This window comes from Chiloscyllium plagiosum, chromosome 10 (assembly GCF_004010195.1).
Source record: "Chiloscyllium plagiosum isolate BGI_BamShark_2017 chromosome 10, ASM401019v2, whole genome shotgun sequence".
Classification (NCBI taxonomy): domain Eukaryota; kingdom Metazoa; phylum Chordata; class Chondrichthyes; order Orectolobiformes; family Hemiscylliidae; genus Chiloscyllium; species Chiloscyllium plagiosum.
In genome coordinates this window covers 77,073,426-77,090,996 of record NC_057719.1, presented here as the reverse complement: position 1 = coordinate 77,090,996, position 17,571 = coordinate 77,073,426, and the positions used below count along the sequence as shown (strand labels likewise).

At 38.1% G+C, this 17,571-nt stretch overlaps 1 protein-coding gene across 4 annotated transcripts in view; it reads right to left on the bottom strand.

Moving 5' to 3' along the window:
• Window positions 1-17,571, bottom strand: part of pcnx1 (pecanex 1) — a 279,895-nt gene that overhangs the window by 138,635 nt on the left and 123,689 nt on the right. For 3 of the 4 annotated variants that reach the window (XM_043698139.1, XM_043698140.1, XM_043698142.1), the window contains exons 7-8: window positions 12,246-12,375; window positions 6,771-6,955 (exon numbers count right to left, since the gene is read on the bottom strand). The exons of the other annotated variant lie outside the window; for it this stretch is intronic. In XM_043698139.1, coding sequence (XP_043554074.1) covers window positions 6,771-6,955; window positions 12,246-12,375 — 315 coding nt within the window. The remainder of the gene's footprint in view (window positions 1-6,770; window positions 6,956-12,245; window positions 12,376-17,571) is intronic. 4 annotated transcript variants of the gene reach the window in all.

Below are 17,571 nucleotides of genomic sequence, written 5' to 3'. Positions count from 1 at the left end.
AAATAAATTAAATTTTAATCTACAGTTATTCTAAAAAGTCAACTTTCATTTTTAAGATCCATGGGGCATGCCAGCACAAACTGGTCATTGGCAGAAAAGCAGAACAATTACATTATAACCAACACAACACTTAATGAATAGGGCTCCTTTTTACAAGTCAAAGCTTCCAAAAACAATTCTGAAGTTACTACTCTAAACTAACTTTAATAGACAAGTCTTTTTCCTCTTCACCTCATTTTCGGAAAATGTACACATTTTCGCTATGGTACCTGAGATATTGCAATTAAATCTGACCACAAAACTAGTAATAGGAGCCACATCTATACTGCTCATGTTCATGAATCATATAAAAGCACACACCAGCTTACTGCTGAAAATCTTATTTAGAAAGTTTTACCGAAGAAATGGGGATTGAATAACACTGTGCTACATGTTAAAGCCAAATCCACAAATAATTGAGTGCTGAGCAAAATAAAGGGGGGCATGACTGAGGAAGACCTCAATGATTTCATACAGGACTAAAACATGAGGCTTAAACTTCATGACGGGCAAAATGGCTCCAGTAGAAATACTTGTTTTTTCAACAATGTCAAATTATTTCCACAAACATCCACCATCTTCCCCACTGATGCTCAGTTGCAACAGTGTAAATGTACTGCAGAAATTCACCAAAGATCCTTAAGCAGCACCTTCCAAATCCACAACAACTTACATCTAAAAACACAAGAACAGCAGATGGACAGGAACACCACCACCTGTCGGCTCCCCTCCCAAGGTAAAAACAATGACTGCAGATGCTGGAAACCAGATTCTGGATTAGCGGTGCTGGAAGAGCACAGCAGTTCAGCCAGCATCCAAGGAGCAGCGAAATCGACGTTTCGGGCAAAAGCCCTTCATCAGGAATAAAGACAGAGAGCCTGAAGCCTGGAGAGATAAGCTAGAGGAGGGTGGGGGTGGGGAGAAAGTAGCATAGAGTATAATAGATGAGTGGGGGAGGGGATGAAGGTGATAGGTCAGTGAGGACAGGGTGGAGTGGATAGGTGGAAAAGGAGATAGGCAGGTAGGACAAGTCCGGGCAAGTCATGGGGACAGTGCTGAGCTGGAAGTTTGAAACTAGGGTGAGGTGGGGAAGGAGAAATGAGGCTCCCCTCCCAAGCCATTCACCACCCTGACTTGAAAATATATTGCTGTTCCTTAACGGTCGCTGGGTCTAAATCCCGGAATTCCCTCCCTATCACTATTATGAGTCTATCATGTACACTGTAGTGGTTCAAGAAGGCAGCTCATGACCTCAAGGGCAGTTAGGATTGGGCAATAAATGCTGGCCCAGTCAGTGGCACCCAGGTCCCATGAGGGAATTGAAATAAAAATCTATTCTAAATAATTTGGGTAGCATTGCTTCAGTTTAAATTAAAATTGAAAAAATTTATTTCCAAGAGACCTAGAAGCCACTGAATCAAAATCAGTGAGACAGTGCAGTTGCAAAATTACTCAATTTTTATAAATGTTCTGTTTGATAAAGTTATGGTCGCCAGAATGTGGGATGATAATGCCAGTACTGTTGCAATCAATTTCAAATTTCTGTAGTTAAAATTATTAATTTCTACAATGAGTCTGTCACTAGTTCCCTCTTTCGTCTTAAGCAGGTTCCAGATCAAGGCTTTGGCATGGAGGTCTAGAATATGGCCCCAATAATAATTAGCTATGTTACCATTGATTTTTTTTGCCATGCAATTTAGATATGCTTTTTTTTTAAATCACCTTCATTTTACTGTGCTTATGTAGTCACATCCCATCCTTTACTCCTGATAAGATGTATTGTAAACCGTTTATATCCTTCAAAACAAATGCATCGCATTTGTCACAATTATTTCACAATAACTGTTATGGGAATATATCCATTCAATCTTTCCCAAGACCATTCTGGAAGATCTTATTTGTTAGACCTCTTTTAGTAGCACACGCACAGCTCCATTGCTTTTCACCACTCATATTTACTTTCTGAAAATGTTTACAAGATACTTTGATGTGGCCTCACAAGCTCTTTCGGAGTAGTTTCTTACATCTATGATAAATAGGTGCATTTATTCTGCACCTATAAACACCTAATATTCCAAAGGTTTTTATGAATGTACAAATTTGTTAGAATAGCAGGCCATTCAGCTCCTAGAGGCTGCTTCACCATTCAATAAGATCATGACTAATCGGTTTGTTTCAAATTCCACATTACTATCTACTCTTGATAAACAGTGATTCCCTTGCCCAAGACAAATCTATCCTGGATAACTGAAGCAAAGGATCCTTACTTTTATATTCATTTCTTTTCTCTCTATGCTTGCCCCATCACCACTCCCTGTAACTCTTCCGTAATTTAATTTTTCATGTTTCTAACCTTACCTTTATCTTTGGCTCTTTTACACAAATTCCCTTTGCTCAAAACTGGTTACATTTTTAACTTTTGCCAGTTCTGGTGGAAGTTTATTACCCTGAAATATGAATTCTGATTTGCTGTCCCCAGGTCCTGCTAGAGGAGTGCATTTCAAACTTTATCTCACTTTATTTTCTTCAGTAAAATGCAAGATTGTAATATTCAACAAATTCAATCATCTTTGATAAGACATGCAGTTAATGCAATTTCACATACCAGCCGTCAGGTTTTGTATGCATATGCCAACAAATAACAGAAAGGACTGCACAGAACACTATATAGGACAAACAGGAAGACAGCTAACGATCTGCATCCATGAACACCAACTAGCCACGAACCGGAAGTGGCAGATACAAATCACTATAAATGCCGGAGGAAACATCACAGAACCGCTTCACAGGAGGCTCCCAAGCACTGAGATGTCACCTAGACAGGGGACAAAACGTCTGCAACACAAATTCCCAGCTCGGCGAACAGAACCACAACAGGAAGACTTTAATTTATACAGCATCTTTCAGCAAATCCCAACAGATTTTACAACAACCTACATATATATAGCTTCTGTCATGAAATAAAATGTCCAAAGGTGTGTAAGAACAACACTATAAAATAAAGAAATAGAACACTTGAACAGGAAGATTTTAAGGGGTGTTTGGAGGCTGAAAGTGGAGAGAAAGAAATGTCAGGGAGGTAAATCCAAAGCTTAGGACCTAACCATCTGAAGTTGTAGCGAACAACGAAGTGGATAAAACTAGGGATACACTAGAGGTCAAAATTAGTTTGCTGCAGACATCCTGACAGGGTGATAAGACTGTAGAATGTTACAAAGATAGAGAGTACTGAGGTCATGAAAAAAATTTGAAAACAAGGTTGAGAATCTTGAAATTAAGATGATGTTATTCTAAAAGTCATTGAGATCACAGAGTACAGAGGGGATAGTTGAATAGTGTATTGTATGAATTAAGACCCTGGCAGCAGAGGTTTGGATAAAGTCAAGATTAAAGCGAGTAAAATGTGGGAAACCAGCCAGGAGTGCTCCAGAATTGTCAAATCTAAAAGTAGGAAAGGCATGAATGATGGTTTCAGCAGCAGATGAGCTGAAACAAGAGTGTAGTTGTGCAATGTCATGGAAGTGAAAGTGGGCACTCTTAGAGATGGAGGGTAACAGATGGTCAGAAATCCATCTCATGGTCAAATATAACATTGGGTTTATGAACATCGTAGGTTAGTCAAAGACAGTTGCCAGGGAGAATGATGGAAAAGAGGGAAATTCTGAAGCAGAAACCAAAGACAATGGCTTTACTCTTCATATACTTAATCAGAAATACTCTTGGTCTATACAGTACATGCTGGCAGATAAGCAGTCGATAATTTAACAACAGTAGGGTAGTCAAGGAAGGAGTGAGGTAGAACGGGATTTATGCGTGAAAACCAATGTTGTGATTTGGATAATGTCAGAGAGACGTAGGATGTAGATAAGAAATAGGAGAAGTCATGGATAGAGCCCAGTGGGGAGCAGGACAGTACAGACAACGGTGTGGGAAGAAGAGCAGCAACAATTGCAAATAATGCACCTTCTAGTTTAGGCTAAGAGTGGAACTAGGTAAGAGCAATCCCATATAACTGGAAACCAGGAAGAGGTGGTTGAGGCGAAGAGCATAGTTAACCTTGTCGAAGGCAGCACAAAAGTCAAAAAGGGTGGAGAGGGAACATTTACCTTTGTCATAGTCATGTAAGATGTGACTTGTGATTTTGTTACAAGCCATTTCAGTGAAATAACAGAACAAAAACCGTCTGCAGGAATTAAAACTGGGGTTCCTGAAAAGACAGACATGTATTTAGGAAAGGGACAACACATTCGAAGATTTTGGAGAGGAAAGAGAGATTTGAGGTGTGTGGGGTGAAAGGATTTTTTTTAAAAAAGGATAGGAGTGATATTAGCAAATTTGAAAGAGAGATATTAGCAAATCTGAAGGAGGAAAATTCCTAATAATTCACCCTACAAGGAGGGGAAGCTAGAAGAGCAGGTCAAGTGATAAATAGTTACATGGAGACAGAATTGAGGATGCCCATTCTAAGTGATTAACTACTTAACAACCATCCAGGTTTGTCTAATACATCACAAAGCTGCATGACATTTTGATCTTTTACTTATAAATTCTGTGTCCTCTGTATACTCCTGGCCCACTGGCAATCTGAAGAAGGAACAGCATTCCGAAAGTAAACTTGTTGGACTACAGCCTGGTGTTACGTGATTTTTAACTCTGTCCACCTCAGTCCAATACTGGCACCTCCACATCATAATGGACAAAAGAAGCTCCAGAGAACAGGAGGGGAGATAGTTTGGAAAAGAAAAGGAGAAAGTTTCAAATCCAGAGACAGGGCAAGGAAAATTTGGGAATGTTTGGAGCAGCAGGCTAGTGGTAGGGAGGTTTAAATAAAGCAAATCAATCAATCTGAATGTCTCAATTCTAATAACAAACAAGTCAATGAAATCCTTATTTCTGTTTGTTTTCTTGACCAATGAGGGAAGAGGGGTGATTTACCAGAATGAGGCCTGGGCTGGAGAATTTTAGTTCTGAAGAGAAATTGGATAAACTGGAGCTGTTTTCCTCAGAGCAGAGGAGACTGGAGTTGTTGCACGGGGGAAATGATTTGCCTTATGGAAGGCTCAATAACCAGGAACATAGATTTATAGTAAGGAACAGGAGAGTTGGAGGAGATGAGAGGAAAGATTTTGCACCCAGGGAATCTGGAACTCACTGCCTATTAGGGTGGAAAAGGCAGAAACGCTCAAAACAGTTTAGTAGTATTCAGGTGTGCACTTGCCATACCAAGGCATACAAGGCTATAGGCCAAACGCTGCAAAATGGAATTAGGATGGTTAAGTGGCTGTTTTTGACTGATGCAGACTCAATGGGCCAAAGGATCTTTTTTTTTCCTGTGGTGCAGTCTTCCATGACTCCTTGTAATTTAGTGACTGTACCAAGGTCAGCCAGGTGAACCTGGTTAGCTGGAATCGGCATTTCCTGATTGGACCAGATTAACAGCCTTAAACAGGGAGCCTTGATTGACAGGTAAGGACAGAAGTTCACCCACAGGGATGGCTCAGTTCGAGTGGGATCAGTGTCAAGGACTCCCCATATGTAAATAAAGAGTGAACTGGTGGAGGGTTACTAGCCTCTGTGAAGTTATTTCAGGGAGAAGACAAGGGAAAGGGAATTAAGATGATGGTCACAGCCAATTAAGCACTTTTGAAGAATAGATATGCATAATCAATCTCCGCAAAGATTCTCAAATAATAAGGTAATAACAATCAGATAACTTGTTTTATAGTTTTGTTAACTGAACGCAAAGATGGTCTTAAAAACAAAAGGAAGATATTGGACCTTTGAAACAGAATTAGTACTTCAGTTGTAATAAAGAAGGTTCTTTTCAACAATTAATTTTAAATGTGAATATCATCCCAAGGGAACAAAACAATGAGTTCCTTGTCAGTGTTTTCTTTTTCTTATCAATGATTGTAACCACCCTTCATGCCAATTTTTGTCTTATGTGTGAGTTTTCAAGCAGTCCAAAACATTAAGAAAACATTTTTGACACAAAGATCCAATCATTTTCTTAGAAAAGATGATGCAGCTCACTTGTGTTAACACAAAATCTTCAATCTTGCCAATTAAATACTAACTGGCCTGATCACACTTTGACATTTGCTGCAACATTGAAATAGCTGCCTTTTTTCTTTCTTTCCTTCCCTTCTTACTTTCAATTTTCTAAACTGCATCCGTTCCATTTGTTTTCCATGAAGAAAATGTAATAGATATGCTATCTAATTGATCCTAACAAAATCCAAGGATTTGAAATACAAATCAAAATATAGGCATGCTCAATCCAGAGGTCTTTGCGCTCAATCTTTATTTATATGCTTGAGCTGCTGAATGCTCATAACGTGCATCATCTTTTTTAAGTTTGAAGAATCTGAAAAGTAGCAAGTTGAAGAGACAGTACATCCTTTTAAAAGTTGGGTTGAATATTGCACCCGAACAAAATTTACTTAGAGCATTAAACAAATGTTATTAATTTAGACAAACTTCCTACAATAGTGTACTTTTAGTAGACAAGTATCTGGCATCACTGCCAGCTGCTTCATCTAAAGTACTGAGGTCAGGAAAAGAGTTTGCAGCACATGTAACACTTGTAATATTGCCAGTTTTAATTTTGATTTGAATTGGCTGATGCAGTTCTCTAAAAGGAATACTATCTCTTTACTGATGTGTTAATAACAGGATTTTATATTATTATAACACAATAAATAATTTAGGTAGTCTTCCAAGCTGCCTACCAAACCCATCCTGTAAGCTGCAGCCACCAACAGTAGAGGCATTGTCATGTGATGCTTCCAGATGGACACTTCCATTCCTGACCAGTAGGGAGGCGCTAGCACTAAGTACAGCAGCTTGTGACGGGGGACGGGACTGTATTTTGATCTGAGAAGTAGCTGGCTGACCCTGCTGACTATCTTGAAGGCTATGGTAAAAAAGAGCGAATACGAAGACATCACATCAAAAGACAATGAGAGTTAACATGAATATAATAGAGTTAATCATGCACCGATTAGCACGGAACCAAAAGAAGCACACCGATTGTTCAACATTTGGATAATTCATGCAGTTTTATGCTTACAAAAACAAAGAAGAAAACCCATCAAATGAATCATTGCGAACAGTATCAAGCAAGCACAAGGCAGAAAATTTCTGAAGCAGCAAATAGCTTTAAGACAATGAGTCAGCATCCACAAAATCAGCAGGTGTAATTTTCTAAGTTACATCACAAAAAAGTAATAATGCTAATTTATCTCCCCAGTGGAAATGTCTAACTCTTATGTAGCTGCAATTTAAATGCTTTGTGTGTAATATAGTATAAATACATAAAATGGAGAACACAAACGTGGAAATTGCATTGGAAAGCTTGAGATGACTTGTAACGAGACTGGCCAGCTAAGAACTGATTCAACATATTAACAGGTGAACATTGCGGCTCACTGGTTTGCTGAATCCTAATTACAAAATTATTGCAAAATCCATCAACAATTTCATTTTAAAAATCTGCATTAAAATGGTGTACACTGCAATATAAATACTATTGTCAAGTTAAAAACTAATGTCCCCCCACCCCCAACCTTCATATAGTGTGAATTATAAAAACCAGAGGGAAAGGAAGGGGATTAATTTAGTTTTAAATCTGAATGAAACCCTTACCAGTAGACTATGCAAAAGATTAAAAAAGCTTAAGTCAGTTGATACTTCATGGGACATGAAGCAGGATTCTGGATAATTTATCATATACTCCAATGCTAAGAACAGCTATTTCCCAAAGCTATAATACCCATTGCTCAGAAATAGATTTATTTTGAATGTGCTTCCTTATAAAGTTTAGTTGTTCCATTTATTGTAGGACTGATATAATTTGGGAAAGTGTACATACAACATCAATCAGAAATAGCAGCCTTCAAGTACATGTTGTACAAGCACAAAGAAACAAACTACACTGTCCATTTAGAGCATAGAGATGTACAGCACAGAAACAGACCCGTTGGTCCAACCCGTCCCACCACATGTACTAAATGTCAACAGTGTCCACCATTCCTTGACTTTTGGGGTGTTATTTCTAATATGGTAACGTGCAACATCTGAGTTATGATTTTATGCACATTTAGTAACTCAAATCTTTCATAGGGATTACATGACCAAGGGAATGCAGGCAGCTGAGGCTAATAATGCATATGTTGTACCATGTGAGGAGAAGAAACATTTGATGAAATAACTCATCCTTCTTCTGTTTTCTTAAAAAAAGTCTCCTTAAAGCTTTATTATCTGGATTGTCCAGACCTGTCTAGATTGGGGGAGGCACTGGTGTGGTGGTAATGAATTAGTAGGACAATATTCTGGGGACATGGTTTCAAATGCTACCACTAAATCTGGAGTATGAATAATGACCACAAAACTATCATTATAAAAAACCCATCTGACTCACTAACCTTCTTGAGGGAAGTAAATCCACCACGCTCACATGGTCTGACCTAAATGTAACTCCATACCCACAGCATTGTGACCCACTCTAAACTGCCCTCTGCAATGGTTGAACAAGACACTTAGTTCAAGGGCAATATAGGACAATTAACAAATGCTGAGCTTGCAACAGTGTTCCTGCTAATTTCTTTTAACATCCTCATGGACATCAAAGGTCTGAGCATGGTAGCCTTCTGGAACAGAAATTCAATGCTGCGCACAGCATTTGTACACTGGTTACCTTGGAACTCTATGCATGAACACACTTCTTAGAATATTGTTTAACACCAATGCATGAAAAGGAACAGGAATTAGTAATTATTATTTGTACCTGAAACTAATATTAGAATGAAATGTGATTTTTGTTATCTCTCAGACTCACTCAGAAGTTGCCATTTTAACTGTATGCATGGCTCGTTAATAAGCAGTTCTCATGAGGAAAGGCTAGACAGATTGGGCTTGTTTTCAATAGACTTTAGGAAGAATGAGGGATAGCTGGATTGAAACATACAAGATTCTGAATGACTTTAAAAAGGTGGATACTGAAATGACATTTCCTCTGATCGATGAGTCCAGAACTTGGGGGTAACTGTTTTAAACTCGTAGATGCCCTTGTATGACAGAGATGAGGAGACTTCTTTTCTCCCAGAGAATTGTGCAAATTTCAAATAGTGCCTTCTGAGACAGTGGCTGCAGATTTTTGACCTGAAGCTGAATGACCCACTTCTGTTCCTAAATCGTATGTTTGTAATCTAAACTACAGATACTAAGGCAGCAGATCATGCTACTTTCAGTCAGTGTAAAAATTTGCAGGATATTGTATCACACCAAATCATCGATTCTCTGAAGTTGTTCAATTAATGTGCCCAAGAACCACAATTCAACATAATTCCCTATAAAAATAAACCAGTAAAATGTATTTCCTATTCTATGCAGGATGATCTTAGAAAACACATAATTGATGTCAGTTTTTCAAGTTCTAGAATTGCATGATTAATTTATTTTTCTTTGGCAGGACCTTTCATGAAAAGAGTTTTCTATTGATAAAAAAAGGTTTCCACCTCCCTAAATCACAAGTTTTAATGCTAAATGTATTTAGTGTGGCTAAGTTAAGCTGTTCTGACTAAGTTAATAAATTATTTGAATACCCGATGATTTAACCAAGTCTAAAAAAGGAATACTACATTCATGGCAAATCTGACCCACTACTTCTCTCCCTGTTGCTTTTATTTTAAGAAAGATGAAGTTCTATCTCTGATCTTCCTTAAAACAAAAAAAAATCAAACTGTCCATGCTCTCTAAACGTTCACAACAAATATTCATTCATCTATGTGCTAAAACAGGAGAATTCGTTTTTAGCACATACCCAAATCTAATTACTAACTTCATTTGGGAACTTTAAATTTAAATGTATATTCTTTAATCCTACATCATTCCATATGTAAAATATTTTGAATCCTCCAACAGTATTAATTTGAAGAACTATACATCTCCTTACCAATCTTATTAACATACGGAGTTTTATTTGATTAAACTGTTTCGAAATTGCCATTAAATTTCAAAATCAGAACCATAATAAAAGTGAATATGTTGCATGAAATGATATGCAAAATTACTTAAAAAGTACAAATCCATAATTCAATAATTGTTTTGCACCAATGTAACTTTTAAAGTTTTTATTCAGAGGTCAAAACAAATTCTAGAGCTTAAAATGATCGTGAATGAACAATAGTGAAACACTTAAAATGATCCAACGTCAAAACTTCATTTGTTGCTCTGCTAATAACAAAAGAAGATGGATCTCCTGTTTTAATTTGGTTACAAAATCTAAAAATTGCACACTGAGAGAAAGAATGTGGCTTTGAAGTGACATAAAATACAGTTTCTAGGTGTTCTGTTGAAACTGGTTGGCATTATAATTCTGACTACTACAACTGCAAGTCTGAACCTTAGCTACACTACACAGACAAAGGAAGCAAGGGAAATAAAATCACATGCAAGGACTTTCAATTTCTCACTTCTCTAACTCTGAGATGCTAATTACAGGGATGCACTGATGAGGGCTTCAGATTTGCACTTTACATGGCAATGCTGCAGAGTGTGCACAATAAAGAGTAAACAGCATGAAGGACAATTCTGTATGATAAAAGTCAACAGTTAGATCATGAATGGATTAGTGGACAAAAGCATTAACAGACATACAAGTAAACCACTTAGACTGGAAGGTTTCCCAATAGGCTGGATGTGTATCAATTGAGGTTGAAACTTTATTGCTGGAACAGCACAGCAGGTCAGGCAGCATCCAGGGAACAGGAGTATGATAAAAGTCAACAGTTAGATCATGAATGGATTAGTGGACAAAAGCATTAACAGACATACAAGTAATCCACTTAGACTGGAAGGTTTCCCAATAGGCTGGATGTGTATCAATTGAGAACAAGTTTATTTTACTATCACTGAAATTTACTTTTTGTTCTTTTTTTCCTTTGGCTTGTATATTCTTCAAAACTGTTTCATTCCGAGGAACAGCCATTGGCCTGAAAAACATTTCTTCTGTTGCGGACTTGCCTCAAAAGTTGCAGGGCTTGCTGTTTGTTTCCAGCGTTTTGTATTACTAAATTTGGCTATGAAGTCTTTAAAAGTTAAACGCCTGCATAAATTCACTGCCACCTTTGCAGATGTCACTTGTGAGTACCAACAGTCTGCCATGTCAATGAGAAGGGGAAAACAGTCAGCTTTTAATGGACTGATAACTTACACATTTTTTAACAAAGTTGAAGTTTTGAATCCAACTTTCCCGCAGCTGTCATCTATAGCGTAACATTTAAAATATTATGTATCAGCAGCTTTTTTTTCCCCCATGTGAATGGCTACACATATTAACTTATCTCTCAGGTTATTTAACGGAAAATCATTTACTGGGAGCCATTCAGTGATTATATAGTGACGTCATGTCTTCCCTTAGCAAAAATTTACAAATGAGGAGCAGTGGATAGATTAGATTATTTATTAAACACTAATGTTCAGAAGGTTTACAATCCTGAAAACATACCTACTGTGTCAAAATTTTGGGCTGCTCCCCATTAGCAAATAAACCATTCCACTGATCCCCGCCTTGCGTTGAATCCCAGTCAGGCTCCAATTCCAACCTTTTCCTTGGAACAATTTGTACAAATAATAGGGGAGAACATAATTTTGGCAACAAAATTTTAAAAGAGTGGCATGTCATGATTTTAGTTGATAAAAATTGAGTTTTTATTGTTTAAAAACATTAACATTCATCAGAATTTATCAAGTACTTTGACAGATTCCAGGATTTATTTCAAATGCTTGAACCCATGTGCAATATGCAACTTTTCTGAAGATGGGCAAAACAAAATAATAGTTTGTGTATTTTAGTTAACTATGAATTGAAAATCCACACGAACAACTCCTAACTTGTAGTGCAAGAAAAAAATTATTTATTTTTCCAATTAATTAGATGAGTACCCCAACAAATATCAGATAATGGCTTGGAATATTTTAAAGTTGGAGAATTTAAATCTTCCATGATCTGCACCACGAAAATTCTATGTACAGCACATAAAGCAGAGGCTAACATGTACGTTCATCAAGCCAACATGCTCATGAGATCATGCAGCAAGTCGAAAAGTATAGAACATGCTTCAGCACTTTTTTTTTTAAAAAGAAAAAGCAGAGGGAGACAGCAAAATTTAAGAGATACTGGTAGCACGGTCATCATGTCATACCTGAGAGGTGATCCAATGAGCGAGGCTGGAGGGGTAGGATTACTCCCTGCATTGTGCCGCCGTCGAACAGCTTGCCGCCTGAACGTACTGCGTTCACGACGAAAAGTAACTGTCTCATCAGTGGTTTGGGCTGGCACAGCAAGACAGGTGTAAGCAAGACAGGCATTAACAACTCATTCAAAAATCAGGTTGAACAGTTCTGTTCTGGTCACGTTACTGAACTGTTTAAAAACACACAGATGATTCCAAATGTATCATTTTTTTTTAAACAAAGTGGCATTTTCAAGGTCATTGCAACAGATCAAATTTTGTCAATTTCATCAGAGAACTTCAATACCCTCTGAGTTGTTTCAGGTCAATTTAACTGAAAGTTAATCGCTGCAAATTACTTAAAATGTGTCACAAACCAATATGTGTACCAGAAAAAGTATATTTAAAATGTTAACAATCAGTTTTTAAATGCTGTGGCTGCTGAAAAGTTTACTTGTATGAAACTTAGCTAGCTCAACTGATATCCAAAGTCATTAAAGAAGAAGATTCGGTCTATCTATGGAAAAAAATGCTTCATAAACAGAGATCCCTAATCAAAGATTTATTGCTGAGATATGTTAAAAGAGGATTGGATTTGCCTCCCAATCTAAAACAAACAAACAAATGAAACAAGAGTGTTTCACAAATCTAAATTTTATTAGAATTACAACATTAATGAATGATATTATTGATACCAGGAGTTTCAAACCCTATTCATGATTTACAGCTTTTAAAAGAGATAAAGGCAGATTAAAATAGAGTAATTATTCTGACCACCAAAACTGACCACAAAGTGGCCACCCACACAGACACAGAAGCAGGCTGTGACATCAGGTGCCCTTGACAAGTCCGCAGGAAGTATGTGTGCAAGGAGCAGCTGAACAAGGCAGCCCTTGAAATTTGTTGTGTAAGCTTCAAATCGAAAACGCACAAGCTTCCTAGTAGCTGCTACTTTGTCGCTTTGCTGTGATATGGCATTTCAAAGTTGTGTGGCTGCACATGCCCAGACACATGCCATCTTGGAGGTGTTTTGCATGCAGCATTTAGTACAATATAGTAAATTATCAAAGTAATGAAATGAAGTCCACTAACCACATAATGCCATACATTTCTAATCTCAGCAATGTCATTTTGGGAAGGCTGAGTACCTTCTCCAGAGGGTACATCAGAGGAAATCACATCCTACTCCACCTAAACTCAGTTCCAAGCAACTAGCTTTAACACTGGTTTACTAGGAACCTAGTCAACAAAGGGTGAAAAACAATCAAAAGCCTGTTGTACAAAGAATCGTGCAGAATAGCAATTGCAGTTAATTCTTTTACAAAAAATTTTGCTACTGCCAAAAGTTTGGTAGTCTTAAAATTCTCTCTCAAATATGAAAGAATTGCTAAAATATTTTGTGATAGACGTTCATCACTCCACCACTGGCAACCGTGTGCGAGGCTGCCTTGAATCTAAATTCTGGAATTCCCTCCCTGAACGAATCTAATTTTCTCTCCTCTTTTAAGGCTTTCCTTCACTAAGTTTTTGATCATCTATCCAAACATCCTATAATGGGCTTGATTCAAATGTAATCAATAATTAATACGATGCATCTTTTGACATTTTATAACCAAGACGCAAGCTTAACTAAAACAGAAGTTGCTGGAGAAACTCAGCAGGTTTGGCAGCATCTGTGCAGAGAAAGCAGAGTTAATGAAATGTATCGGCCCTTTTTCAGAATTGGTCACTGAATTTAAAACCTTAACTCTGCTTTCTCTCCTTAGATGCTGCTACCCATATTGAGTTTATATATTAATCATGATAATTATATATCCCCTCTGAATTTCAATTTCTTCCAGACATAATGACTATTGAGAATTGAATGAGGAGACAGAGAGGGGGAAAGATGGTTGTAACAAAAAGAAAATATTTTTCTCAGTAACTCAGGCAGCATCAGCAATCTGGAGCATCAAAAGCAATATTGTGAAATATTTTTCTATTGTTTTACATAAGCAGTGGTTTCAGTTACAATTCAAACAGAGGCAGATTTTCCTGCTGAGTACCCGAGCAGAAAAGGTTGACAAGGCAAAAGCACGTTTGACAGAGGAGTCAAATACATTCAAACAATAATTGTGTGTTGAGGGATGAAGTAATGGCACCTGTCATGGACCTTGAAGAAAGTTCCCTGTAAAAGCCTAACAATCTCTATGCTGTGGATTTCCCTTCTCCTGACATCAGTCTGAACCTGGCAGCAAGTCAAGGAGATTTCCCAATACACAGTGAAGTCACCAAATCAGATAAGCAGCCAAAAGCAGTGAAGTATTCTTATTTAAAAAGGCACTGACTCTGCAAGGATTTTTATCAATAGTGAAACAATGGAGGTTCTCATTAATTCTTTGAGGAACTAAAACAAATCACCCTCTGAAGTGTATGATCAAACTGCATGTTTCCTGTTCAATTCCAGATACATGCATTCCAGAAGACTGTAAATGCAGAAATTATTCCACTCTTCACTACTGCAAAATCTGAGCCAATATTTCAGTTGTTCATAGAACTAGCAGGATAAGGAATAGAGGGTCACAAGGAATGAAAAGTAATGATCATGTACAATAATCATCATGTAACAGCCTGTTTACGTCTACTTCTACCTCTGCACTGCAGGAAAAGATTGTAGAACAACAGAACACATTACCACCAGACAGGTAGATGGTACAGGAGACCACTGGAACCATCTTCCACATGCAGTATGACAAGTCTGTGGCACCAAACCAAAGCTGAATAACACAGCAAACCAGAAAGAAGAGACTGTAACAGTGATGGGTGTTCCACAAATCATGGGATGGTAGAGGGAATAACCACATTTTGATGGTTACGGTTAGCTGAATACGGTTTGTGTGACTTTGTAATTAATGTCTAAGGCTATTTGTGGGGGTCAGTTAACTTAGTTGACAAGGCAGCTGGTTTGCAATGCAGAGTGATGTCAACAGTGTGGTTCAATTCCATACTGACTGAGGTAACCATGAAGGACTCACCTTCTCAACCTTTCTCCTCGTCTCAGGCATAGTGACCCTCAAGTTAAACCACCACCAGTTGTCTCTCTTTAATGAGAGAATAGTTTGGTAGGACTATGGCAACTTTACCTTTATTATGGTTATGGAAAATAGGTTGCAACACTTTCTCCATACAGATGTCCAAGATATAGGTGACAATATGTAGTACACAGTAGGGACAGTACTGAATTTTCACTGTCACTACTTTCCCAGTATCTCCTTGTGGCTTTCTTTGATTTTTGGATTATTTACTAAGTTTTCAAATCTGTTATCATCTGTAAATAATTCCAAATATTGAAATGACTGTTACCCAGAGTTCACTGAACTGGTCCCAAAACATGATCACCATCCATTTCCAAGTACAGAAACCTTCATTAACTATTACGATTTTCTCCATTCCAACAAATTTTGAACTCAAGTTCACATCAAGGAAATTCTACTTCCTAACACCACATCATTTGCTCCAACATTCTTCTGTTTATGTCATTTCTCAAAAGCATTATCAACGTTTATATATACCAACTTCCCTGCAATTCCTCCAAGAACTGCAAGAATCACAAGGTGGTAACTTATCTGGCCTGATTTACTGTTACCTAACACAACAATAACCTGCTAATGTTCAACAGACAAAGCTGATAAAATCAGCAGACTGGTTGAAAACTTCAGTGATAAATGATAAGCTGGTTTAGCTCTCATTGTAAAACTACGCGAATCGTATAGTTTCAAAGGTTACATATAAAATAAGAATTCTGCATAAATATATAGCGCCAAATATTTTTGTTGAGTTGTTATATCTGTTCATGGAAATTTGCTCAGTGTAAAACAAAATGCATACCCATTCGTACGGCTCATAATAGTCTTTGCATGTAAACTTCTAATTGGCTGAATGGGTGATTGCTAGTAGTGGCTAACAGTTAAAAACAAAAATAAAGTCACAATGATTTGGTAGAGAGAAAGTTATTCAGTTGCGTGAGATAACACTTATAGAGTCATAGAGACGTACAGCACAGAAACAGACTCTTTGGTCCAACCCTGTACATGCCGACCAGATATCCCAACCCAATCTAGTCCCACCTGCCAGCACCTGGCCCATATCCCTCCAAGTCCTTCCTATTCACATACTCATGCAAATGCCTTTTAAATGTTGCAACTGTACCAGCCTCCACCACATCCTCTGGCAGCTCATTCCATACAGGTACCACCCTCTGCGTGAAAAAGTTGCCCCTTAGGTCTCTTTTATATCTTTCCCGTCTCATCCTAAACCTATGCCCTCTAGTTCTGGACTTCCTGACCCCAGGGAAAGGACTTTGCCAATTTACCCTATCCATGCCCCTCATAATTTTGTAAACCTCTAAGGTCACCCCTCAGCCTCTGACACTCCAGGGAAAACAGCCCCAGCCTGTTCAGCCTCTCCCTGTAGCCCAAATCCTCCAACCTTGGCAACATCCTTGTAAATCTTTTCCGAATCCTTTCAAGTTTCACAACATCTTTCCGATAGGAAGGAGACCAGAATTGCACGCAATATTCTAAGATTTGCTTTCCCAAAATGCAGCACTTTGCATTTACCTGAATTAAACTCCATTTGCCACTTCTCAGCCCAGTGGTCCTCTAGATTTAAAAAAAAGCATCCCAAGTTAAGGGCTGTTGTGGCACAGTGGTAGGGTCTTTGTCTCTAAGCAAAAAAGTAAGGTTCAGGACCCACCTACTCCAGAGATGTGCAGTAACATCTCTTAGCAAACTGATTATAAAGTATAAAGTACAGGATTACGCTCTAGCATTACCCTTCTCATTCTCAGTAACTATGTCACTCTTTGTCACTGTGATTTTGGGGGAAGTGGCATGCCTGATTGATGTCATTTCCAGCACAAAAGGAAGATAGTTGTCGTTGTTGGAGGTAAATCAATACTTAGCTAGGAGACTCAGCAGAGAGTCCTCAGGGTACTTGCAAACAGATTGCAAAAGCCTTCAGATTTTTCCTAACCAACCTCTAGTGCAGGTGAAACTTGAACCCAGTCCTGGACACTACTAAGGACACCAGCACTGCAACACAGAAGCCACTCAGGTTTGTCAAGGTAAAGTCCTGGTCCCAACCATCTTCAGCTGTTTCAATGGCCATCCTCCATCTGGTGTCAGAATTGGGATGTTTGTTGATGATTGTGCAATTTTCAGTACTATTCATGACTCCTCAGATATTGAAATAGTCCATCTCCAACTGCGGCAAGACCTCAACAATACTCTAGCTTGGCCAGATAAGTGGCCAAGTA